This window comes from Arvicanthis niloticus, chromosome 2, assembly GCF_011762505.2.
Source record: "Arvicanthis niloticus isolate mArvNil1 chromosome 2, mArvNil1.pat.X, whole genome shotgun sequence".
In the NCBI taxonomy this organism is placed as follows: domain Eukaryota; kingdom Metazoa; phylum Chordata; class Mammalia; order Rodentia; family Muridae; genus Arvicanthis; species Arvicanthis niloticus.
The window spans coordinates 34,436,123-34,461,677 of record NC_047659.1 but is presented as its reverse complement, the minus strand read 5'-3'; the positions used below and the strand labels follow the sequence as shown (position 1 = coordinate 34,461,677).

Here is a 25,555-nt window from a genome sequence, read left to right as displayed (position 1 = left end):
CTATGGCTGCTTCCAGCAGAAGAGGTTGTTGGGTCTGAAACTGGAATTACAGATGTTTGTGAGCAGCTGTGTGGGTGCTAGGAATTGAGTTGAGGTCCTCTAGAAGAACAGCCAGTGTTCTTAATCATTGAGCTGTCTCTTCAGCCCTCTTAGGCACAATTTTAAAGATGATAAATTTGCAAGCACCCCCCAATTTCTATTTTTGATTTCCCATAAAAATGCCCTCAAATGTATTCTCTTGGAGGTAGAGTCTTACTCATTTCTTCAAACCCACACATATTTAAAATTTAAACATCGAATGCCTGTTGCCAGAGTTGCTAGGCAGTAGTCTCATCAGTAGACCAACTGAAGAGTCACATGCAGTGAAGAGCTGAGGAAGAATTCTTCAGTGTGGGAGAAGAAAAATCCAGTCATCCACTCAAGTTCATCTTGAGGTGATAACATGACCTTTGGGTTAAATGGGTGGCAAGAGCCATGCTTAACTGCTACTAAGTAGTCTTGGCCAAGTGTGGTTTTACCCGCCATAGTCATGGTTCCAGAGCCTCCTGCAAGGTGGTCTGATAACTTCACACAATTGTATGAAAACTCTTCCTGAGGGACAAATGCCTTCTCTGGCTGGCACCAGGCTTTGTCATTTTCTCATTTTAGCATGAACATCCTGAGGAAGTTCCAGTTCCTTGGGGTCTACTGTCCAATAATCTGATAATTAAAAGGAAGAGCACAATGCTTCTATTTAGAATGTCTTCATGTCTTCCAGGATGGTTTGCCTCCCTAGGTCAAGGCAGGTGGTGCATGCTGGGAACTAAAGGGAATGAGCTTCCTTTACCCTGCTCAGTTGAAGTTTACATTTGAGTTGGTTAAAAAGTCATCACTGTAAAATTACTTAGTTAATCATATCCAGTTAAACTCTGGAGGGAAAAATGTGGGTTAGGGAAGGAATCATCAAAGGAATGATACATGAGCCAGAAATTAAGGGCTGAGAGATATTGTTCAGACCAAGGACTTGGTCTTGGGAAAGGACTGAACAATCCAGAAAAGAGAAAGAATGTATTTTTTTTTAAAGGGAAAAGAAGAGTGAGCAGCAGACTAGTTTTAACCAATCTCTGCAAGGGAGACTGCATAACAAATGCCAGTATGAAATGCACAGGATAATTCTGATTGGAGCAAGGGAAAACTTCATGGGAAAATTACACCAGTGTTTTAATGGATGGGGTGGGCTCTGTAGACACGGGGAAACAGGAAAATCAGCTTCCTGAGAGCACACCATGAAATCTGTTGCCAAAGTCCTTTACAATCAAGTTGCCATGTTTACAGGTCCTTGAAAAGCTGGTTTTATTCTTTAATAGATGAGAAATGATGCCATTGTCTCCTACAAAATAGCTGAGGTTTTACTCGAACCAAATCTGTTCGGAAATGTTAAGCTGGTTACACAGAACTAATGTGCCTCAAGGTGGTCATTCTCTCTGGATTAAAGCCTAGGAACAATTGTGGCTCCTGTTACAAGGAAAATTACAATGGGCCATTATGGAGAGGGACAAAAATCTCTGTTCCCAGAGCGGGACTGACAAGCAGCAAGTCCCCCTCTGCATGCCAACACAAAAGCCTGATTGCTTCAGATTGCTTGTTTATGCAAATTGAAGGCAACATTAATTCTGAGACTGGAGCAGTGAGGTGCTGGGGATGTCGCTGATTGGCTGGATTTTGCTCCAGGGCTGGTAACCAAACTGACAAACCCTATCATATTCACTCTGAGCTCTGAAAACCTTTAGAAAGAATCCTGCTATTGCATGTCAGACTGAGAGTTTGTTTTTATGTTAGGTTTTGGAACTGTAGGAACCAGAGCATTAGACCTTATCAAAGATCTGCTCCCTTCCTTTCTCCGTTGCTTCCTTAAATCAGACCTCAGTGAACAGCATGACAGATGCTCCTGTGACACTCAGCGGGACAGAGTGCAATGGGGACAGACTACCTGAGAATGGCCAACAGCCTAGCTGTCAAACCAGGAAGGAGACAGCTGATGCAGATGAGACCCAGCCATACTACAGGGCTGAACCCAGTCTTGAAGATTTACCTATAAAAGAAAATCAAGAAGAAAATGGAAACACTAAAGTGAACATACTACCCAAAAGGTCTGAAGATGAGAAGATTATTAATGGTATAGTATTTCTTTTTCTCAGTTTCTCCAAAAATATATTAATTAATATTATATAAATAAGCTGGACCCAAGAAATGTAGTCCCTTTTCCCAATAGAGGTTTTGTATCATACTGACTCATAACTTAGGCTTGTCTGATAGCTCTGCAATCCTGCTGTTTTTTCTTCTGAAACTTGATTGTTTTCATTGGAAGAAAACAGAATAAAAAGTAGCCACCTTTAATAAATTGTTGCATAATTTTTAAATGGCAATCCAATGTTAACTACTGCTATACTTGTTAGAGCCACAGGTTCGTTGTTGTTTGAAAAAGGAGAACGCAGAATTGTAAGATCCTTTTCTGTATATGTCTAAAATGATCTTAATCCCCCCCCCACACACCCCCACACACATATGTATGTATATATATGTATATATATGTATATATGTGTGTATATATGTGTGTGTGTGTGTGTGTATGGAGAGATTGTCAATGTGGAAACTAATTATTAAACAAATGCAATAAAATTTTAAAAATCAAAAAAATAGAATGATAAGGTTTGTGAACCTTTAGCCATATGTGTTGAAAATGTTACATTACTTGTGTTTCATCCTAGAAAACCCAGAAGAGAACCTCTTCGTTGTTCACCAGGCCATTAAAAATCTTTCTTTCCAAGAAACAAGTGCAGAAGACAAGGCTTTCCTAGAAGGTAATGGGAATCCTAGTCTCTTAACGTAATTGTTTGGCTAGATGTGATATCATTGTATAAGATGTGCGTATTGCATGTGTGCTGTAAAGAAGCAGTTCCACAATGACTTCAAAATCTTCAAGCTGCTAAGGGTAGATACCTGAGTCATGCCTCACCTTACCCAGCTTTCTTGATGGCTCAAGCCCCAAATTGTACAGGTCAGTCTGACTGTCTGGCACGGCAAAGTGATCGCTATGACTTGATAGGTTAGCCTATTACATCAAGCTTTCTCTTTAATTTGGTGCTCCAGATGGGTGTCGGGCAGCTTCTGGGATAAAGAAACAGGGTTAGTCTAAAGTTTGATATTTGATATAAAGTAACTTTATAAAACAGTTACTATGTGGAAAAGTTATGTCTGAAAGAAGTATAGAATCGTTAACTGTAACTATTTTTGTTTTAAAAAAAGATGCCCCAGAGTGATAAAAATAACTTTGTGATCTTTACACAAGTGCAAGGGAAAAAGACCAAGGAAGTAGCAATGTTAAATTTCAAGTACAGTCAGTAGACAAAGTTACAAAATTCCCTAAACATTTCTTCTAAGAAATATTTATATTCAGAATAGAATCTATTAATTAATCATTCCTTCCCTCTCTACAAGCTATAAACAGCTTATCCTCGAATTGAAGCCAGCATGTGGCACCTAACCAATTTAGTATAGGACCCTACCAGACAAAACAAAGGGGAACCCCCAAGGAACATGAGAATACCAGGTGAGTAACAGATGCCAAGGAGAACACAGAGGGAATTGGGAATTTTGGAGTCTCTCCCTTTATCTAGACAACTCCAAGATTCTCTGCTGACCAGCATGTAAGCAGTTATAGCAGAGCAGGAGCTGGTATCACAGAGAAATCACAGAGAGACCATCTCAGCACAGGCAGTGATAAAAGTTAAGGCCGCACAAAAGGAATGACATGATTTCCTTTCTCTAGGCTTTCTGTTTTTAATGTGACTGGTTTATAAAGGCAGGACTTCAGTTGTCCACCTGTAGCTTCTGTATCAGTAATGAGATCCATTGCAAACAAAGGTTACTAAGACTGTGCCTTTCAATCAAGAGAAGAGGGATGGGACTCTCTTCTTATGTGACATGGTGTCACCAGTGAATTTGCCTCTGCTCTCGGTCCTTTCCCTCTTAAATCAGCATGCTTTGACTCTATGACAGAGGTGCTGGCTTCTGTGCCTTTTCCTTTCAAAAAACAGCTATACAGTCTCCTAAGAGATTATGCCTGCCAAGAATAAGATGCTAAAAATATTGAAGGAAAAAACACTAATCAATTTAAATTGAAGGATGAATATTATTCATGACAATTTTGTGCCTGAGTTTTGTATATGGATAAAAAAAATCAGTGTGTGTGTGTGTGTGTGTGTGTGTGTGTGTGTGTGTGTGTTGTGTTTTATTGGTGGAAGAACACAACAAAACATAGCTCAATATCAGCCAATATCCAATGTACACTTATTTGCAATGTAAAGAATATCAGATGGAGGATTGACAGCAGCTGTTTGGGACGAGTGTGGGTGGTAATTCATGTTTTCCTCTCTCTATCATGGTCCATGGAATCTTGGACTCAGAGCAAAAAATAAAAAACCTTTGATAAAAACAGAATTACAGGGAGAACTATGGAGGGAGAAAGAAGTTGGCGATGGCCATTCACCTTGTTTATAGGCTCTTGTGGCATAGAAAGAATGGTGAAGCCACAAGCTCTAGGAATGTTCTCTCTGGCTAAGTAGCATTTTCCACATAAACCTGTTATGTGTGTATGGTCAGTAAACATTTCTACTCTCTTGCCATTCATTGTTATGCATCAAGAAATGCTAGTGAATTGTGTTACTATGATCTAGATGTTTAGACACAAATGGTTATAGTGCTTTAAGTCTTCTAAAAGCCACAACATGGCACCAAATAACCAGTTAATCTGCTGTCATTTGGGGCAACAGGAGAACCTAGCATTGTACACATACAAGGCCAACATAAGCTTTAGATCTGTATTTCTAGAAGTTGGTAGAGGATCGTAAGCCCAGTTGTGTATGACTCAGTGGCCCGCTTATGAATTCTTGAGTTCTGAATATCTAGGGACCTGTGATCTCCTGGGTTTTTTTTTAACACTATATTTTTATTTTATGTATAATGAGTGTTTTATCTGCATGTATGTTAGTGCCCTCATCTCTCACCTGGTTCCTGGAGGCCAGCAAAGGGCATTGGATCCTCTAGAACTACTATTGCACAGAATTATACTCTACCATGTGGGTGTTGAAGCCAAACATGGTTCCTCTGAAACAGCAAATTTCTGGAACCATTAGGCCACCTGTCTAGCCTATCCTTGCTCCATTTTATATTTTTAAGTTTTGTGTTGTTTTGTGTGTATGAATAACTTGCATGAATGTAAGTCTGTGTACTATGTGCATGACTAGTGCCCACAGAAGCCAAAAGAGGGTACTGGATCCCTGGGAAATGGAGTTAGAACAATTGTGAGATGCCACATGGGTTCTGGGACTGGACTCTCAGGCTCTAGAAGAGCAGCTTGTACTCTTAACCATTGAGCCATTTTTCTAGCCCCACTCAGAGACAGTGTCTACGACTCTGAGTTTGAGTAGCCATGGGCAGACATCATTTACACAATGGAATAAAGTGTTTTAGCCCAAGGCATTGTTTGCATTGTCCTTGCGGGATGTATTTGTTGATGTGAGGTAAATCCAAACATTTTACTGAGTGTGTACATATACACACATATAAAATATGTACGTAGACACACATGCATGATCTGCATACATACATATATACATAAACACACACACACACTTATAATTTTTGCAAGAGAAAAGTTTTAAGTGTGCCTCAGAGAACAGTAATTCTACTACCTACACCAGTCTATGACAAAAGAATTCCAGTCAAAGGAGATTGTGTTCTAGATATTCCTGAAAACACACAATGCTCACTAGCATTTTAAAGACTTGAATGCCAAAACATGTATTTAACTATATGAAATGCAGTGTTTTGCAAACCCTTTTGACTCTGAAACCTATTTGACTGTCTAGAACTTAGCAGGCAACTCCAAGTCACAGTCCAGAAGGCAGAAGTTGGAATCTCATTGTCCAGAAGAATGACTTAGAGTATTACTGAGTAATAGATAGGTGCTCTGGAAGCCACTAGTTCATTTTGTTGCAGTATTACTGAATAACAGCTAGATGCTCTGAAACTCACTAGTTCGTTTTGTTGCAGGGCATCCATGGAAGAAGATTCCTCTGAACAGCAGTAACCTGGAAGTGAGTAGACAGAAGGAAAGACTTGTCCACCAGCATCTAGAGCAGAGAGAAGATGAAAGCACAGCCCAACAGGCCACTGAAATTGAATGGCTGGGGTTCCAGAAATCTAGTCAAGTTGATATCTTGCATTCTAAATGTGACGAGGAGGAAGAAGAAGTGTGGGATGAAGAGATCAATGAGGAAGATGCTGATGAGTGTGCTGAGGAGGAAGATGAAGTCCGCGTAATAGAATTTAAGAGAAAACACAGAGAAGGTTCTCCACCAAAAGAGGAAAGCCTTGCAAGGGAGGACTCCCCACTAAGCAGCCCCAGCTCCCAACCAGGGACCCCCGATGAGCAGCCAGTGTTCGGAAAGAAGGGAGATATCGCCAGGAATTCTTATTCCAGATACAACACAATATCCTATCGGAAAATCAGGAAAGGCAACACCAAACAGAGAATTGATGAGTTTGAGTCAATGATGCACTTATAAACTAACGGGGAGTGGGGAGCATTAAAGAAAAGCTAACTTCTAACTTCCTTCCGCTGAGATGTCTTCCGCTGCCTTATCTGCAAGACGTGCACGCTTATTGTCTTTTTCACCATAAAGCAACGTAGAAATAACCATAGACAAAACTCATTCTGGTAACTTCAAACCAACAAGCTTTAGATTCATTCTTGGGTTTTTGCTTTTAAAAACAAAAAAGGGTTAACTAATGTAGCATCAGGTAAACATTGTTACAGAGCCAAGCCTGGTAGGATTTGTCTTTAGAAGTAGAAATAGCAAGAGAGCTAAGTCAAGTGAAGGAGAACAGTAGCAGTGACTCTCATAATTCTCTTGGTGTTTTTTTTTTTTTTTTTCCCCTTTAGGCCAATAAGAAGCTTAAAATTAAACCCCACATCCATTAAACATGGTTTTTATAGATTCTGGCTTTTTCCCCTTACTTTTCTAATTATTGTAAAAAAAAAAAAAAAAACAACAAAAAAGAAAACAAAACAAAAAAAACAAAAAACTATTGTATCTTAAATCAGTTTCCTTGGCATTTACTGAGTAAAAATTCAGCAGATCTCCTTTTTAGGTACAACTGTCCCGTGACTTTCCTCACTAAAAGGGTAAGCAATTATCAGTCAGAATTCTGTTTGCTGAGTGCCCAGTGCCTGGCTTTATGCTTTCAACGTGAATCAAATCCATTGTGAAGTTGATCCAGAGAGAGCCGAGATGACTGGTGAGCCATAGAGAATGTATTGGATGGTTTTATTTTGGTTACTGCAAACAAAGTCTTGTCTAGCACAATGAAAATCATTAAAAATAAAAAATGGCAATTTCAGCACAATTTTAAGAAAATGCCCTACTTCATCATGGCACTTTCTTGTGTTAGCAGTATCTTAAAACTGTTTTTATTTTTCTTAGAAATGAGAGACACTGGAAGTCATAACTGTAGTAGTTACTATGAAAGTGGAAAAATAATTATCTTAGACTATTTTAGAAGTAGGGTGTGAACACATATTTTTAGGGAAAAAGCTGATAGTCATATGGAATATATAATTTATTGGACCAAAGCCCAAATCAGGAAGCTTAAAACTGCACCTGTGGAGTGTCACCCGAGCCGACATGTCAAATAATGCATTGAATATTTATAACAAGAGTATATTTGTATCCTCAGATAGTTTATTACACAAATTTTCATTTTGTGATTCTGTATATATTGCCCTGAACTTTCTGTGACCATAGATAAAAATATCTTTTGGTTCCAAATAGAAAGACAATTCCTTATTGTCTGACTGTAATACAGCCTCTATTGTGCTATTCATCCCCTTGTTTGCTTCATTCTCAGTCTGCGTAAAAACCTGGGTTAGGCCCCTTAGACGATTGCTTATTTATGTGTAACAAATCCCACACATTCCCATGGCAACTTCCTTAATTCTTCCCGGTCATATAATATATATCCATAGTATCGTATACTATTAAGGAGTATTTAAAAGTCTCAAGTTTGAATTAATATGCTTCTTTTATTCATCAAAGCAATCCTTTAAAACCTGACCATGTAAAAGATCTGTTACCCTTAGAGTGTTGAGCCTGCTGGTTTCATTTAGGATAAATGTGTGTTTTCTGAATAAAATGAGAGAAATGTTGTCTTTATTGATAAAGTTGGCTAGGAGACTGATGGACTGGCACAGTTTCCTGTTTTAATTTAGAGCCTTTGACTCTTCTATAGAGACAACCTGTGTGCTTTCCTAGATTCCTGATGAGTTCTGCCATTTTCTATTTAACTTCAAAGCCCAATTTTAAGTAACAGGACTACATTGTTGGTCTACCCATGTGACAGTTGGTTTGTTAGATGGAGGTGATGCATTACTATGGTGCTTACATGAGATGGGTAGTATATAGTTAAAGGCATGACACAGTACTTAGTTTCTATGGTACTCCATAACCTCGGATCTTTTTTCTGCTGGGTCCTTTTACCACAAAATTAACCATTTATGAATCATTCTGTCCACAAAGACTGTTTTAAAGTATGTCCAACTGGGATTGGATTTATGCTTATGGACAAAGCAAAGCAGCATCAGGAGAGCATTGGTAATATTCTTCAGTGTCATTATACTTTGCTGTATCCTATCACAGTACAGCAGGGCCAGAGTTAACACCTGGATAACATGGTGGTGGTAGGTGAATATTTGGGTCTGTGAAATCTGAAAAATAAAAAGGTCTTGTTCAGATTGCATGAAGCATATTAATATATTTTAAGCTCATCTGGGTCACTCTTGATTGGTACCCACTCATGAAGATTTAGCTGAGATTTTGTGAGTCAAGGTTCAGGGGTGGGAGGGATTCTGTTACCTGATACCTGATGGGGATTATGTGACTGCTGGCATGTTTTAGATGACTTAATTATGTTTTGTTGCCAGGTGAACAGGAATTAACAGTTTTATGTCTTTGTGAAAATGAAATTAACTTTTATTTTAATACTATATTTAAAGACATGGAATTTGTCTGGTTCATTATCTATCTATCTATCTATCTATCTATCTATCTATCTATCTATCTATCATCTATATAATATATATAATATATATCTAGTTACCTGCCTACCTATCATCCACCTACATACTTGCTATTAAGTGAACTTTCTTGTCTGATTTCCTTTCAATAAAAGTTTGTGTTCTTTGTTTCAGGTTTTCAGCCTATATTTCTTTAGAATTTAGTGAGGAATTTTTTCTTTCATGTAAGTACCTGTTTAGACTGTCAGTCAATGCACTTTCCAAAAATCAAGAGAACACCTAGCTAAAATTAATGTACACTGTTTGTTTCTTAAAGACTTTTAAGGGATTATATGTGAAACTGTGGGAACTTCTGGTGGTTAGATACATAATGTGCATGAAAATTTTCCATTACTTTGAGAAGAAAATGATAGTTTTCTTTAGATGCATATTAGCACCAACAGTATGAAAACCACACATTTGTCTTTGTCGCCCTCAAGGTGATGTACTTAACCGCTTCTGACACACTGATAATGCTATTTCTGCATTTCACATAAGGTACTAATTGTGGTATACCTTCAACTGACATTAAGCTTTGCAAAGTGATCAAGGAAAATATTTAAAATAAGTAATTACAGAGGAGGATGAAATTCTAGAGTATAATAAATAGAAACTGTGTTTAATGATATGAGAAAGGCAACCACTTCTCTTGAAGCTTGAACTTTCATTGCTCTATAATAAGAAGGTTATAAAACCTAAAGCCAAAAATTATACTTTCCAGCATTAAAATAGCAGGTCCTGACATATTATGAAAAGCATAATGTGTGTTCAACTCTTGCAGCACATAGGAAGGCTGAGCCAAACAATCAACTAGTTTGTGGGTATGCACCCATGTGAGCTCGCAGCCGTGTGTGTGTGTGTGTGTGTGTGTGTGTGTGTGTGTATGTGTGTGTGTAGTGGGCACCAGAAGTCAATCACTAGATAACTGGTAAAACACCAAACTGGTGACAACTAGTAACTCATTCCCAGTTCAGGAGAATACTGAAAATGAAGTTTAAAAGTAATTTTGATCTTTTTTTCTTATAAATTTAAAGTTGTGCATTTGATTTCTTTTCCATAATAACCTCAGGTGATAAGAAGCAAAAGAGGCGGCTACTTAGAAGAACACACTTAACCCAAACTTAATATTTTTTCTATGAATGTGTTGTTGTGCTCCCATTAACAAACTCATTCAAGGAGTTAATAGCAAAACCATTTTCTTGATCTCTTGCCCCTCCCCCTTATCATTCTTTAATGACCACTTCCTACAGTTTGTGTGTATAAAGAAAGAATCCTACAAACTCCACAAATGTAATGTCATGTGACTTTCAATAATGGAGACACTGTGGGCAGAGCAAGTTCACTTGAAATTCTTTCTGCAGAGGATCCCGAGGGAAATGGACTTGAGCTCTGAGAGCTCCAGTTGCCTCTTGCTATTGCTTGCTTCCTTTATGCTGAAACAAGAGACCTGAGGATTTTTATTCCTTCCCAATTTAAAGTATGGAATAGATGCACATAAACAATGCATGTCTACACACAGGCATACATTCTCTCAATTGATGTCTTCAGATGGTCAAGGATAGCTTAAAATACTTATTTTATTATGTTATCAAAGGTTTTAAGTTCAACATCTAATACAAAGGCTTTATTTGTGAACTTGTAACCAATGTTTTTGAACAGGCACGCATCTGTCAATATAAATGAATTTATTGACACTCATGTGATGGTGATTGCCATTATTAGGAACTCCACGTACTCAAAAGTCAGTCTGCATGTTGGAAGATGGGAATTTTCATTTTATTTCTCCAAGAGAGGTCTCATATAAACTTTCAAAAAGATCCTGATGGAGACAACCACTGTCGGTTAGCACCTCAGGCTAAAACAGAGACATTAAATCTGCCTCACCATGGAGCTGATTCACTGTCTTTCATACACAAGCATATGAAACACCACCTACCAAGACTCACAAAGGACTATAACACTTTACATGGCTTATGCAAAATTTCCATGGAATGAGCATTTGTCAAAAAATAAACATTCTGCACAATAGCTCTGGTTAGCATCTCTCCTTCCTCTAGCTAGTTGGCTTGCTACAATTAAATACTTCATGCAGCTGTTGTAAAATCCTTAGGACACAATTTGTAAAGTGAGTTGAAGTTAAAAAGCTGTTGTTTGTGTTTGAAATGGAATGGTTTTTGAAATTTTATTTTCCATCTCTGTTCAAAAATGAACCAGTTGTCAGTTGTGCTTGAAGGCTAGAAGGAAAGTTGGTCCTGTGAGTTATGGAGTAGTAGCTCTCACTCTGCATTTCTGTTTGTCAGTTTGCTCCAGGAGATGGAAAAGCAGAAGTCCTACATCACATCAAGGCTGTACACCATTACAAGACCTACGAGGGTTGTCGCAGACATCTACACTTCAGCTGCTCAATTAGAGAGGCCCAGGGTTGACTTTCTGCCCATGAAACATTCATAAGCAACTATAAAGCTTTTTACCCAAACTCATCTCCTTATCTTTAAACCAGTAATCTGGAATCCTGGGCCTTACCTGAGGTCACCTACATTGATAACCCTATTGCTTTAAAACAGAATGATCGAGGTTGGGAACATCAGATAGACTGGACACCGGGTTTTGTCTATTGTTGATGGGATGATCATATTCTTCCTGGTGTAAGATAGAGACAGATACAGTCCTCATCATGTGAAGGGAAGAAAGATGTATACAAGCCCCAATAAGATGAACATGCACAAAACCTAGGAGAATGTAAGCATTCAATGATAATTATTACCTATTTTTCTATTATTTCTTATAGTTTTGTGAGTTTTATACAAGTTATTAAGGTCATTGTAGGAGATATGACTTCTTGGGTGTGTTCAACATAAATATAGAACTGTTTAACAACAAGGAGCAAGCTGGTGTTCTTTGTCTCAACTTCATTAACTTGCCTGAGTGCTCCTTGAAAATCATGGTAAGCCATTCATGTAAGCAGGAAAGGCTGGGAATGCTGAACTCTTATCCACCACAAGTAATATCCATGACCCTCTCTAGCCCTTAAGCCAACACTAGAAACAAGGTTTTCTAACATCTACAAGCATGATTCCAATGTAATTCCAGGGGAAGCTAATGATGCATTGCGATCATGGCACAGGGTGGTTTTGCAGTCCTGTGAATGACAGATAATTGAATGTCAGCAAGCAGAACTGAGAAAATTTGACGCTCGTGATAAAACAGCACTGTAGCAACAACAGCTGTGTCATCCCACGGGTGAGGAGGGAGGGGAGCCCTGCATAAGTGTTGAAAAAAGAAAGCTGCTGTGTGCGCTGAAGGGTGAGGAAGTACTTCCAGTATTCGGAAAGTTAGTATTTTGATCAAATTAGTTCTGCCGAATATTAGCAAGGCTACTCTGTGTTCAAGTTGACAAGACACAGAGGCATGTTTCTAAAGAAAAGGTTATTGGTTAACCTAAGCCAAGTTAAGGAAATGTGAAGACCCATCTTCCTACCAAAGAATTCTCTTGGACCACAAAGTGTTCCATCAAAGGCTCGTCATTATGTGAAAAAGATGCTGTAGTAGAATTTTTATACTCATTCTGATCTTCAAAAAAACAAACTTGGGGGACAGTGGTTTTTTTTTTTAAATGTTGGAGTATCAAGTCTTTACAGGATTAGGCATATTCTCTCCCATTGAGTTCAGACCAGGTAGTCTTCTGCTACATATGTGCTGAGTCCTTGGAGCAGCCTGTGTATATTTTTGGTAGTGTCTTAGTCCAGGGAGGGGGGGATACCCAAGAGAGTACCTTCTCAGAGGCAAAGGAGGGAATGGAGGGAAGAACTATGTGAAGAAGACCGGGAGGGAGCAACATTTGGGATGTAAATACAGAAAGTAATTCATTAATAATAATTTAAAAATTGTGAGCACTGGATTTGAGGATCACAACACTGGGTAGAATGGTCACTGGGTTTTATGTATTGTCGATGCCGTGATCATATCCTTCCTTAATTGTAAGACAGCGATAGACACTGTCCTCATCGCATGGAGGGAAGAAAGATGTATACAATAAGATGAGCACACACAAACACAGAGGGATGTGAGCACCCAATGAAAATTAGTTTATCACCCTCTTTTCCCCTCATTTCTTGTAGTTTTGTGAGTTTTATGTAAGTTGTGCAAGCCTTCTTTCAAGACTAGGCACACACTGATTCCTAACTCATGACTAATTCCTGGCATCTTTGAGTAAGTGGGAAAATGTATGTTGGAAAGTTTTGTACAATTTTACCCCCACATGGATACACAATGTTACAAATAAAGTCCTTGTGCCACAGAGGTAGCTTTATATAACAAAAATGTCAAGGTACAGTTAGATAGTGCATAGAGCAGAGGCCACAGAAGGTTCTCTTGTGGGAAAAAAAAAATATTTACTTTCTTCACATCCAAGGGTGGATCTAGCCAAAGCATGACTCTTCTATTTCTAAAAAGACTTTTCTTTGAGGAAACTGCTCTTGGATAAAATACACACTCTGCAGACAAATGGACAGGGGGCACATTCAAGGTGTCTCAGTCACATGAAAGTGACTAAAAGACAAAGGCCACTTTGTACTGTTTGGTCATCAACTCAGTCCATAGGCAAAGACTTGTGTCTTTTCTGTCTTCATAAGACTGATTTTGGTAAAAAGTGACCTCATTTTCAAATTATTCTCTTATCATCAGTTCCTGGAATGAGACATCTTAAATATGCTGTGTATGCTGTAATGGTAAAGGAAAAATGTTTTCCTTTCTCATTATTCACAGAGTCATACTTGTTTGTAATTAATTGGAAGATAAAGTGTCAAGTAGGAAACCAGATTGAATATGCTCAGTTTTCATGTGAACCAAGATTTAAATATGCCATCAAGCATAAGCAAGGCCACCCTGCAAGGCACAACTCCAGTAAGGACATTGGTTTATGTCCTTTGCATGACCTCTATGGACAAACTGAGAGCCAAGACGAAAATAGAGACTCACACCCAGAGACCTGACTTCTTATCCTCTTCCCCGCTACTGGCCTGTGAGAGTTATCAGCTAGGCAATCTGTCTCCTAACACCTGTTTTCTTAACAAAAGAATTACAGCAGACCCTAAGTGTTCTTCAGCGATACATAAGGATTAGTGTACCTCTCATGAGAGTTCAGTTCAGATATGGAAACATCCAGCTTCCCACAGCGGGCCTGAGCTATCCTCAGGTCCATGTAAGTAAGGGTTTTGTTCTACCTTTTCCCATCAGAAGCACTATATCCTGTCTTTTTCTGCTAGGTCTGGGGCAAGCCTTCACGCAGCTCTCCCCTCAAAGTTGCTTATATTATTTTCCTACTTTTAACAATCTGTGTCTATTCTGGCATGGTTTAGAATCTATTTCTTATAATACTTCATCCAGGTGACTAGGTGACTATTGCTAAATCTAAAGTAATACTTCTTTATTGTTTTCATATGGTTAAGTGCTTTTTTTATTTTTTTATTTTTATTTTTTTTTGCTAATACAGCACACATTGGAATCCAACTGCTTCTCCTTCTTTACCTTAAAAAAAACACACAAGAATCTAATAGATTACTGCTATGATCAGGTTTTTTTTTTTTTTTTTTTTTTTTAAAAAAAATGTAACATTATTAAACAGGACTAAGTAAACAGAAAAAATACATAGAATTAAGTATATTAAGGCTTCTTCCTTTTCAATTTAACTTTCCAGCTTATAGCTTCAGATTAAGAAGAAAACGCCCTGGTTATCCAGATCAAAATCCTCATTAGGAGGGGTCATGGTAAGCTGATCAGACTGCTACATGCTGCCAGGTAAACATGGAGATATTTCAACAAGGTGGTGTCTCTGTGCAGCTAGCTAGGTTTTCCAGGTGTGGGAATCCATGCAGATGACTGTGATGAATTCAGAATGTGTTTGAGTTTAGCTCCACTCACGGGCCATGACAGCAGTCATAGGCATGACATCATTATATGTTTTCAATTCTGGTTACCTGTGAGAGTCAGTGAGGAAGGCTTGCAGTACACACTTCAGCACAGGGCGGGACACAGACACTTCCAAAGGCCACCCAGAACTGAAGAACAGCAGTCCAATGGCAGCTCGTTTCCCTGAGTTATCATTTGGTGATTCAAATGTAGTCATTTTCAAAAGCCTTCCATTCAAATGCTAGTGAAATGGAAAATTTAAACTATTATGGCAAGAAATTCAGTCACCAAGTTTGGTGTCATTTTCATAGATTCTAATGTCTTAACTAGATAAAATATTTCTCTTTAGACTTCGTAGTATTTTTCAAATTTCCACTTTTGTTGTTGGTCCACTGGATTACAAGCAGCCAGTTTCAGGGTCTTCTGAGAGAGATTCCCTTCCATACATAATAACTGCTGATAGTTTTCAAAAACAATGTGATCCACCTGAAGAGGAAGAGGAGAGGGGAATGAACTACAGACTAAACTTGACAACAGAGATATGAATATCTAATAAGGAAATTATATTTTCAATCCCCCAGAAACTTTCTGGAATTAAATTAGTGACATGAGCACATGTTTTGGAAGACATCGAACTTGTCTCTGTCTCAAACTGAGAGATCTAACTTCACTGTGCTGTAATGCTTTCATTCATCAAGAAACAAATGCTGTTACGGCTGATAACTACATTATTTAAAGGAAAAAATCTGGTTGTCCCTTAGTTTATTGGATGGCTACTTCATTGATGGTGGCAAACAAAAAAAAAAAATCATGTAATGTGACAGAGAACAAGCTTATTAATTTATTAATCCAGCTCATGTCTTAGAATGTTCACTGGTATTGACAAATTTTATTCATGAGCTCCTTATCTGATAATATAGAATGCCAAATGTCCAGTCCCCAGATTTAGTTAGAAAAAGACAAGGGTGTTCCAGATGACCTTAATATTGCTGAGTATTTATTAAAAGTGAGAGATAATCTACTTAGGACCAACTATGGTTTTGCCGTTTTGTAAATCTCAGTTTCCCATAATTTTGACCATAATAATTTTAGTTATTAATAAATTAGTTTAATATAATTTAATGTTAGTTAAATATAATATATAACAATATAATTAATTTTTTTACCCAGAAAGGGGATGGTTTTATACTAAAGCATTTAAAATGTATTTCCATAAATATTACGACCCGTACAAAACCTTGGCAATATGATGCTTGCATATATCAAGAAAGTCTCCCCTAGGCATGCTCAGGAGATAACTGTAACCACAACAGCAGTGCCTGCAGGATATTAGGTGACTGCATGCGAGTGAGAAGGCAGAAATTCGAGGAGACAGTCTGAAGACTATTCCTAGCGTTTCAAGATTCTAAGACAAAGCTTATGACCTTGAGTCCGATTTGAACAGGAAGGGGAGAAGTGAATGGACTTTGAGATTGAGTGTAACAGCACTGGGGTGGCTTGTTAAGATAACCACTCTGGTGCAAACATTCTCAGCAAGGTGATGTGTTATCACCAAATGCAAAGCTGGCAAGAGGCACACAGTTGCCCTCCCTTAATCAGTCCCTGCAGTACATAGAGAGTCTTATCTGTGGACCCACACAGAGGTGAGGAAAAGACTTCCTGGAACAAGGGCTGAAAGAGGAAGTGGAATCATTCTAGACAGCGATATTTGTAGGGAGCATACAGTTTCTTGCTTTTTCCGGGTATTCAACCTCTAGACTCTTCTGGTAATCTATGGGAATAAGTTTCAGCAATATGCATGGCATTGCTGTTGACTTAAATGAATTGTAGGGTCTAGGATGATGGTACCAATATGGTAGGAAGAAATTGATGCCTTTAATTTAAACCAATGAGTTGGAAGAAATTTTGAAAAAAAAAAAAAAAAAAGAGCAAACAAAATTAAATGGTCTTTATGACCCTGAGTGAAACTTCACACTATTGCTATTGTTACAGACGGCATTTAAGGCTTCCGACTGAGGTGGTTGATAAAGCAAGTTTTATGTCCCTTTTGACTAAAAGTTGACTTTGTGGTAAAGGATGGAACAGGTGTTGTGCTTACCAGTTCTGGATGAAAGGCGGATGCTGATTTGTGCAGCCATTTAAGCCTATTGCTTCTGTTATCACAAGGGTACAGTGTCAGGGATCCTTTATCAGGGACGGGTGCCACACACCACTCTCCATGCTTAATAAGTCTTACCCAGGTATAATTAAATTGTTGAAGCTGTAGGAACGGAAACAGAAAAGGCCATTCAGTTAGCAAACAGTGGCAGGGCAGGCTGACAAACCATTTATCAGCAATAGGTGAGACCATGTGCACTCTGATTCAGTGAGGTACGGATATTATTTTACCTGCCCACTGTCATCTTCTTCATTGTTAGGTCGAAGAGGCAGACTATCTCTGTGAGTTCCAGTAATGATCTTCATGTGTGTAGCATACAGTATGCCCTTAATAAATATTACCAGAAGGAGCGTATGTTGTTAGTACACTAAGCATATCTCTGAATATGGATGTTCTTTCCAGTGTTGTGAGTTATAGGCAATCTGGGTGCTAAGTACTGGAGTGTGTAAATCATCCTGCAGTTAAGATCCCTATCCATCAGTGGCTTTATGTGGATCAAAGCCCAGCCCTAGATTTCTTCAATGGAAATGATCATACGTTCTTTCAGACTGTCATTTGGACTCAGGTTGATTTATTCTAATGGATGGAAAGTTATTGAAATGCGTCTCTGCCACCAGGTAACATCTCCCCAAATCATAGGATCAGCTCCTAGGTTAAGTGCAGACTGGAGGAGTTGACGGTGTCTAAAATAAATATCACTCCTTTTAAAAGTTGCATAACTTGCAATCCCTAAAAATAATTTAACAGTCGTTTGAAAATAATTTAAGGTTGGTTGGTTGATTCATTTATTCTAAAGCTCTGGTCCTTGTGAAATTTGCCATGGAGGGGGCAGGGAAATACAGGACAGAAAAAATATTGAAATGCTTTTTCTTTATGAATCATCTACAGTGTAACTGGAGTATCTTTTATCTGCAGTATTAAACATGGAACCAAAAACTTTACACATGATAGGCAAATGTCCTATCACTGCACTTCATGTTCTATCTTTTGTGTACAACTTATTTTGAGACAGTTTACCATGTATCCCACGATAGCTTTGCATTTGTTATATAGTCTAGGAAAGCCTTAAAATCGTTATTTTCTTAATTCAGCTTCTCTAACAGCTGCAATTATAGGCCCGTGTCACTATGGCTGGCTTCAAGTTAAGATTTAATTTAGACTATAAGGCTATATTTAAAAAAAAAATGAAGACTATCTTTGTGGGATTCCGTAATGATTTTCACGTGTCTAGCATACAGTATGCTCTCAATAAATATTACCAGAAGCAGTATATGTTGTAAGTCTTGTCACTCAAAGAATAGTCCCTGAATCAGCCAGATACTAGTGAGAAATGCTGGATTCAGCCCCGTTATGGACCCTGTAAGTCAGTCTCACTTAACAAACTCCCAAGGTGATTTGCGTGGGTATCAGTGTCAGAGAAGCATGGACAGACAACAGACTAGGAGGTTTCATATTAAGATACTACTGGACATTACCCTGGAAAGAGTTACTAAGCGTTACATTACTAAGATAAGCTGGGCATTACTGTAGAAAGAGTTTAAAAGTAAAAATCTGAGAAGACTTGTAGTTAAAGTAAGGAACAGGATTGAGGGTGAAGCTAAGTATTTCATTTCTTCTGCATTGTTTTAGATGAACACAAGTCTGGTATTAAACCTTCTCAGTTTTGACCCAATCAAACTAACTTCCTCTACATTCCTGTCTTTTTGTTTTATTCAAACAAACCACTGACAAGAGAAGCTCAAAAGCTTCAAGAGGGCCAAAGTGTGATGGAGTTTTCTGGTAGGAGGTGGCTCTATTACTCATAATTTGGTCCCCTCTTCCCAACTCAATGGTATTCAAGAACAGAAGTTGGAATTTCAGTGAAATACTGATCTTACAGGTATGCTAAGTTCCTATGGTGGTTGTTTTAAAGGAGTAAATTATTGAATATTTTAATATAGCTTAGACTAATTCTGTAGTTGTTTTTTCTATAATTTATGACTTTCTCCACTGTGAGTTTTTAATAAGCCAGACGCTATTTCTTTCAGTTGTTTCTTTAAACACATTATCTCCTCTCTTTCCTAAGTATGAAAATGTTACTTGGCTTCAGGTTTACAATCCACAGAAGATTTGCACTGGCAGACATGCCCTCTATTCTAAGGGTAACTTGGGAATAAGCTGTAGAGATGGGATGTGCTAGAAAGGACAAGCCACAATGCTTAAATCAGGACAAAGGAATAATTCAGCAAAGCCAAGGACATCATTGTGAAAGGATCTGTCTACCAACGTGGGATGACTTGTACACATGAATCAGTGTTCCCACGAGTCCTATTTAGCATCCAAAGCAGATTCCATTCTCAACTGGGGTACAGGTGCTGGAGAGGGAGGTGTAATCACTTAGAGCTTGCCTACAGCACAACACGAGTAGTCCTTTTCTGTTTTTATTTTTCTGGCCTCACATCCTGTTCTATTCACTGTGCCATGAATTTTGTGGTCATTTTATTGAAAGAATTTTTTCATCAAGGATCGTGGCTTATGGGATGTCTCCTTTAAAATTCGGAAGAAGAAGAAATGTTGGGGAAAGGAATGGAATCAGAAAATAAAGCTCCCTCCTCAGGATGACTTCTCAGAGACATGGTTTCTATATTATTTGTTGATAAACTTTTAAATTTATTATTATAGCTGTATGTATGTATGTGTGTGCGTATGTGATACATAGGCATGTATGTCATAGCTGGGGTGTGGAGGTCAGAGGCGTAGTGTGGAATTGATTCTTTCAGTACATCTTCATGTGAGTTTCTCTGATTGAACTCACATTGCATAGGAAGCCCCTTTAACCACTGAGCCATTTTGCCAGCTGTATTTTAGGCATTTTTTGTCTTTATCACTATATCCAACATCTACAGAGTACCCACCATTAGATAGTGCTTATCAGCCCCTCTGTGTTGGCAATTCATTTCAGGTTTAGAAATAGGTACTATCTTTGCTGCCTCTTACAAAAAAGTTTAAGACTTTGTGTATGTTGAGGTTTTGCAAGGATAAAAGCCAAGAATAATTCCATCACAGAGCAAGGACTTCTCTCTTATGGCTTCTCTGTTGAGTGGCACTTCCTTATACCAGCCTAGTGATTCCACTGGCATTGAGAAATCTATGGATTTCTCCTGGATGGAGGTTAATTGTCATGTAGGCAACAACCATGTCAGTCACTCTTCATGGCCAATACAAAGAGACAGAGAATCCAGGTTGAGCCTACCTGGCTGCTCCCATCACAGTCCTTGAGGAAGGCCGTGGTATTTTCAATGGAAACGCACTTGCCCAAGGCCATGTTAATAAGCTAGGAAGCAAAATATAAAATGAGCATTAAAGACTGACATATCTTAATGTACAACAAGACATTTAGACACATTTAGAAAATATAAAGTAAAAGATCATAAGGTTAAAATAGATTCAACAGATTAGCGAAAGTCTGCACTATATGATTATCTTGGTCACTTCTCTCAAAGAGGCACAGTGTCACTCTGTCATAGCACAGCTCTCAGTTTAAGCCTGTGACTCAGCCACAGTGGCAAGGAACATTAGCTTGTCATTAACTCTTTGCTGGAAGGCTGAATGAAAGTGAGCAAAAGTTGGAATAGACAGTAAGGATTTGGGAGGGGAGGGCTTGAATTGATCTCGATGCATATTTTAAAAGTCAGTGTCTACACCTTCAATTTCAAGCCAAGAATTAGAGGCTGTGTTCCTTGGCTGACCCCTCTAAGTTATCTGATGGATTAGATACTGAATCATAGATAAATTGAGTCCTTCAGAGAACCAGAGATTCCAGCTAATTCCCTGGCAGACTCTTTCTAATGACTCAGTCAAACTACGACTCACTACAGGAAAGTCATGAAAGCTAAAACAGAGCCAAATATGAAGGCCCTTTCTGGCAGCGTGGAGTTTTTAATGGATTTACAGGGTCAAATATGGAGGAAGCTTTCTCTCAGTCACCATTTAATGCAGACAGGGTTGATTCCTTTGACGTCCTGGGCAGGACTAACAAGATGGTAGGTTAAAAATGCCATTTAAGTTTTTCAATTTACTGGGGGTAGGAAGTATAGAGGAGAAATTATATGCACTCCATAAAAGCCAGATAAGCATGGGGAGATAGTGAGCATGTTTGTGTTCTTTCAATACAGAGCTTCAGTTCTGCGATGCTGCAATATTAGAGGCCATATTAGCTACAGGGTCATCAGATTTTATGGAGGGGTGTTTAGTGGGTTGGTTTGTACTTGTGAATGCATAGCTTAGCTTGAAGATAAGTAGGGAGTCATTTGTGGGGTCAGAAATGCAGAGAGAAGCCCCGAGAAGGATTACTGCAATCTTGGTAAGTAGGAAGAATGTCCCCACAGAAACATATGGGAGTGGGTGTGGGCATGTGGGGGGTGTGAGGTGTGGGTATGAACAAGTCAGAGCCGGGACTGAGCTGTTCCACACAAAGTCCACCTTTCTGCTAGTGGGTTCTGGGAAAAAGGCTTGATTCACTAACACAGGGAGGAAAACATGGATGCTAGATTCTCTCTGGGAATTTGAAACCTCACACTGACATTTGTTTGGGTTTGAAATAAAAATCTGGTCTACCTACTAGTGCTAGGAACCCTCACTGACCTTCAAGGAATATAAATGAACATTGGTAGTTTTATTGGTTAAAAATGTCTACAGTGTCTGACACAGGGGAACGCAAAGCAATTCTAGGAGGACAGATCACCATTTAAAAAAGTCTTCAAAATGTTTCATTCACAGCTTAAAATACATGCACATCCACCATCAGTAGGTCTGGGCAAGGGAAGCATGTAGAACTGTGCAATGGAGCTCTAAGTTCAGGGAGCATGAGCAGACAGACAAGGCATAGAACAATTCTGCAGCTCAAAGAAGAAAATCAAAACCTTAATTGTTCTTTGGATCCTAACAGAGAACTAAGTTCCATGTCCTCACGGCTCATTCAGAAATCCTACCACAAAATAAGTTTGAAAAACTCTGGCTCCAACACAGGTAAGCAAGTTGCCTATCTTAGAACTTCTCAGAAACTTCCAGAACACAACTTTCGGCTCAGGACAGTGTTTCTTTTCCCAGATCTTCTTGACATCTGGCTGCACAACTAGCATCATCCAGAATATGGTTTGGGAAGATCTAGTTTTGTTGATGCTATTGTTTTGTTTTGATTTCAAACAGTTCCTTGCTGCAGGTCTTGGAAGACACTGGAGGCTGAGGGAAAACATCTCTTCCCTGGTCCTTCATGCAAACTGCTTCAAGTTAAAAACAATCAAATATTAAATCTTATATACTTTCTGTGTTGAATTATTTCATTTTCCCAATGTTAAGGGTGAAGAAGATTTCTGATTATATACATAATAGTTAAATTTTAGGATTAGGTTGCTTGCTAACAATGTACTCTAATTTTAAAAACAGTGTTGATAAGGCTGTTTATTGATTTAAAATACTGTTGACTCTATGAGAGGTTACAATAAAAATAGCATTGATTGGACGTAAATTTCAAGGTGTACGGGTTGAATGATTGGAAAACATAAATCAAGAAACAAATAGGGCTATTTTTGGCAACTGATTGCCATGGTCTACTGAATTATATTCGGTATCATTTGGGAAAAAATACCTCAAAAATTTAAAATGGTAAAAACACTGTTGTCAGAAGAGAACAAATAGCATGAGGAAGAAAAGAGAATGGAAATACAAAAAAAAAGGGGGGGGTGTCTGTCGAGACCTGGCAGGCTTTTTTTTTTTTTTTTTTTTTTTTTTTTTTTTTTTTTTTTTTTTGGTGAGGAGAGATTTTCAAAGATCAGTGGCAATTTACAAAGGAATCAAAAGGTAGTTTCCTTGCACCCTCTGGTGGTGAAGGTTTAGTAATGCTACTGCTCAGATTCTCTGGAGAAATTTATTGAGCTTTTGGGTGGCCATCCTTGTTTGTGACATGTTTGATGTGTCTAAGGCCAATCTGTCCTTTCTCTTTAGTTATCTACAGTAGCTGACTTTGACCTATCCCAAATCCTGATGAACTCCTCTTGGGAGCTGTTCACAACACTTGGTTATAAATAAGCCAGGTTACGTGTATTTATTGGTTACGTTTTATAAAATCAGAAAAAATATTCAGAAAGTTCTTTTTTTTTAGCAAGACTTCATTATCAGGAGATTTGAAATGCTGGGAGAGGGGCTGGCTTTCCTAGGAAAGACTGTTCTACTGACAGTCAAGTTACAGAGCTTTCTGAATACAGGGGTGGGGCTATGAGTGAAAACATTAAAAAAGTAAACTAAGGGACTAAACACAAACATAAACATGAGCTCAAGTGGAGGACTGGTTTGTCACATGCCATCACAGGAAACTGCACTCGTGGGTGGACTCCAGGTTTTCTTTGTCCCAAGGTCTCAGTTTCTCCAAGCTTCCCTTTGCACTGTGCCCCATTCAAACTATTTGCTCCGCTTTCCCCTTTGTGAAACCTCCGTTAGTGCCTTTACTATTTTTATTATTTTCAACCTCTCTACAAAAGTTTTTTAGAACCTAATTAAAGCCTGTATTTCCCCTGTATTTCGAACTTGAATTCAACCCCGTTGAAGAAGGGAGGAAATATACAAAGAAAACACCCACAAGTCTCTACATGAACTGATTCTCACGTCTCTACCATTTATCCCCTGACAGTAGCATCAGGATAGGCTGTGGCATCCATACCTTAATTGCCACAGCCTATCCTGAGTTGGCTAGGAGCTGTACCTCCACCCCTCACTCTCTCGGAGCTGGGTGGACACTGTTATAGCCGTGGCTTCTAACCTTTTGACAGGACTTTTTGACAGCATGTGTTTAAAAGGCATCAGCCCTTCTGGCCCGTTCCTTCATAAGAGCCATTGAATTCTATATCTATACTTTGCTTTCTTATTATCCTTGTTCTCTATTCAGTGTCAGATTCCAAAGGAAGAGATGAAGCCTACAATCTGACATACTGCCTTGTCTCTTACGTGCAGTGTATCTTTTGTGCAGTGTGGGTATGTGATATTTAGTTATCAGTCTTCATGACATATGATAGATTTCCTCAGATTTACCTCTAACAACTCTCAGCTGTCTATAATGTCTCTTAGCGGCATCTGTGCCTGCTGGTTAGAGTATAATGCTTCATTCTTTTCTAAGCATGCTTGAAGGGGTTTCTGTTGTTTTAGCAAATGGCCATGCTAACTTACCACACCACTAGCTCTCACAACAGGCGCCTTCAAGTCCGGAAAGACATTGTCCAAGTACCACTTGAAACTTTTGCATTTCAGCTTCTTCCGCAACTCCCTTTGCTGGGTAAGGTTGCCCACATCCAGCCTTTGGTCTATGAGGTGATCCCCATGGCCATAGAAGAGTTCCTTGTACTCATCAAGCCAGACCTCAGCAACCCGCACCAGATTCCTTTCCACCGTCTTCATACGGTCTTTGGGGAAAGAATATGGATTGTCGTTTCTGAATATGTGGCCCACTCTGGAACAGGGGATGATCTCAATTTCACCACCACACATCCAGACCTGGGAATGAGTCAGTGAAAAGCACTGATTATCAAATGGTGGGTCACAAATCACCGGCAATTAACAATGCCACGGAACTAGAGACACTCCCCCCCCCTCCCCTCCCCCCCCCCCCCCCCCCCCCCGCTAAGTAGTACTTGCAACTTAGAAAAGCATTTTCACAAAAGAAAAGAAAATCCAGCAGGCTTATTTAATTTTCTATATGTTAGACTGCCCTCTGAACTACGAAACAGACTATTTCTTTTTCCTAATCACCTATGCAAAATTCTCTTTATCTCTTTTCTAAAGAACTCTGTATAGAACCCCAATATACAAAATATGTCATATGTGTTAATGTTGGGATTGAATCAGGAAATGGTTATTGATGTATTTTATAAAAAGAAATAGAGACCCGGAATATGTTTGGTGGAGGTACAGCATGGAAAGTTGTCAGGAAAGGGGATGGCTTTATGGACCCATGCTGAGGCATCCCTTCCCCCTGTGGTACCAGTCACACAATGGTATAGTATAGAATGAAGTTTATTCAGGGCATGGAGAGGGGTGTTGAAAGAAAGTGAGAAAGGTAGAAAGTAGAAGAGTAGAGGCCAGCCATGAGCATGTGGACAGAGAGGGGGAGAGGAATGGAAAAAGAGAGGAAGCAGGAACAAGAGAAGAGAAGAATGCAAGGGCACGAGAGCAAGAGAGGAGGAGGCACGAAGCCCCTTTTATAGTGAGTCAGACATAGCTGGCTGTTGCCAGGTAACTGTGGAGCAGAGCCTACACTAAATGCAAACAGCTATGGATATCCATTTGTTCACCTTCCCCTTCCTTGGAAG

At 38.9% G+C, this 25,555-nt stretch overlaps 2 protein-coding genes across 2 annotated transcripts in view; one reads left to right on the top strand and one right to left on the bottom strand.

Annotated features, from left to right (window-relative positions):
• Positions 1–1,655: 1,655 nt before the first annotated feature.
• Ermn (ermin) lies at positions 1,656–9,288 on the top strand. Its single transcript, XM_034496576.2, has 3 exons — positions 1,656–2,155; positions 2,748–2,840; positions 6,094–9,288. The coding sequence occupies exons 1-3, from the start codon at positions 1,915–1,917 to the stop codon at positions 6,606–6,608; spliced, it is 849 nt and encodes a 282-aa protein (XP_034352467.1). The 5' UTR covers positions 1,656–1,914; the 3' UTR covers positions 6,609–9,288.
• Positions 9,289–10,713: 1,425 nt separating this feature from the next.
• The window catches only part of Galnt5 (polypeptide N-acetylgalactosaminyltransferase 5), a 41,914-nt gene continuing 27,072 nt past the window's right edge, over positions 10,714–25,555 (bottom strand). Inside the window, exons 7-10 of the mRNA XM_034495625.2 lie at positions 24,417–24,740; positions 20,452–20,532; positions 17,160–17,321; positions 10,714–15,547 (exon numbers count right to left, since the gene is read on the bottom strand). Of these exons, the coding sequence (XP_034351516.1) occupies positions 15,407–15,547; positions 17,160–17,321; positions 20,452–20,532; positions 24,417–24,740 (708 nt within the window). The 3' untranslated portion in view covers positions 10,714–15,406. The remainder of the gene's footprint in view (positions 15,548–17,159; positions 17,322–20,451; positions 20,533–24,416; positions 24,741–25,555) is intronic.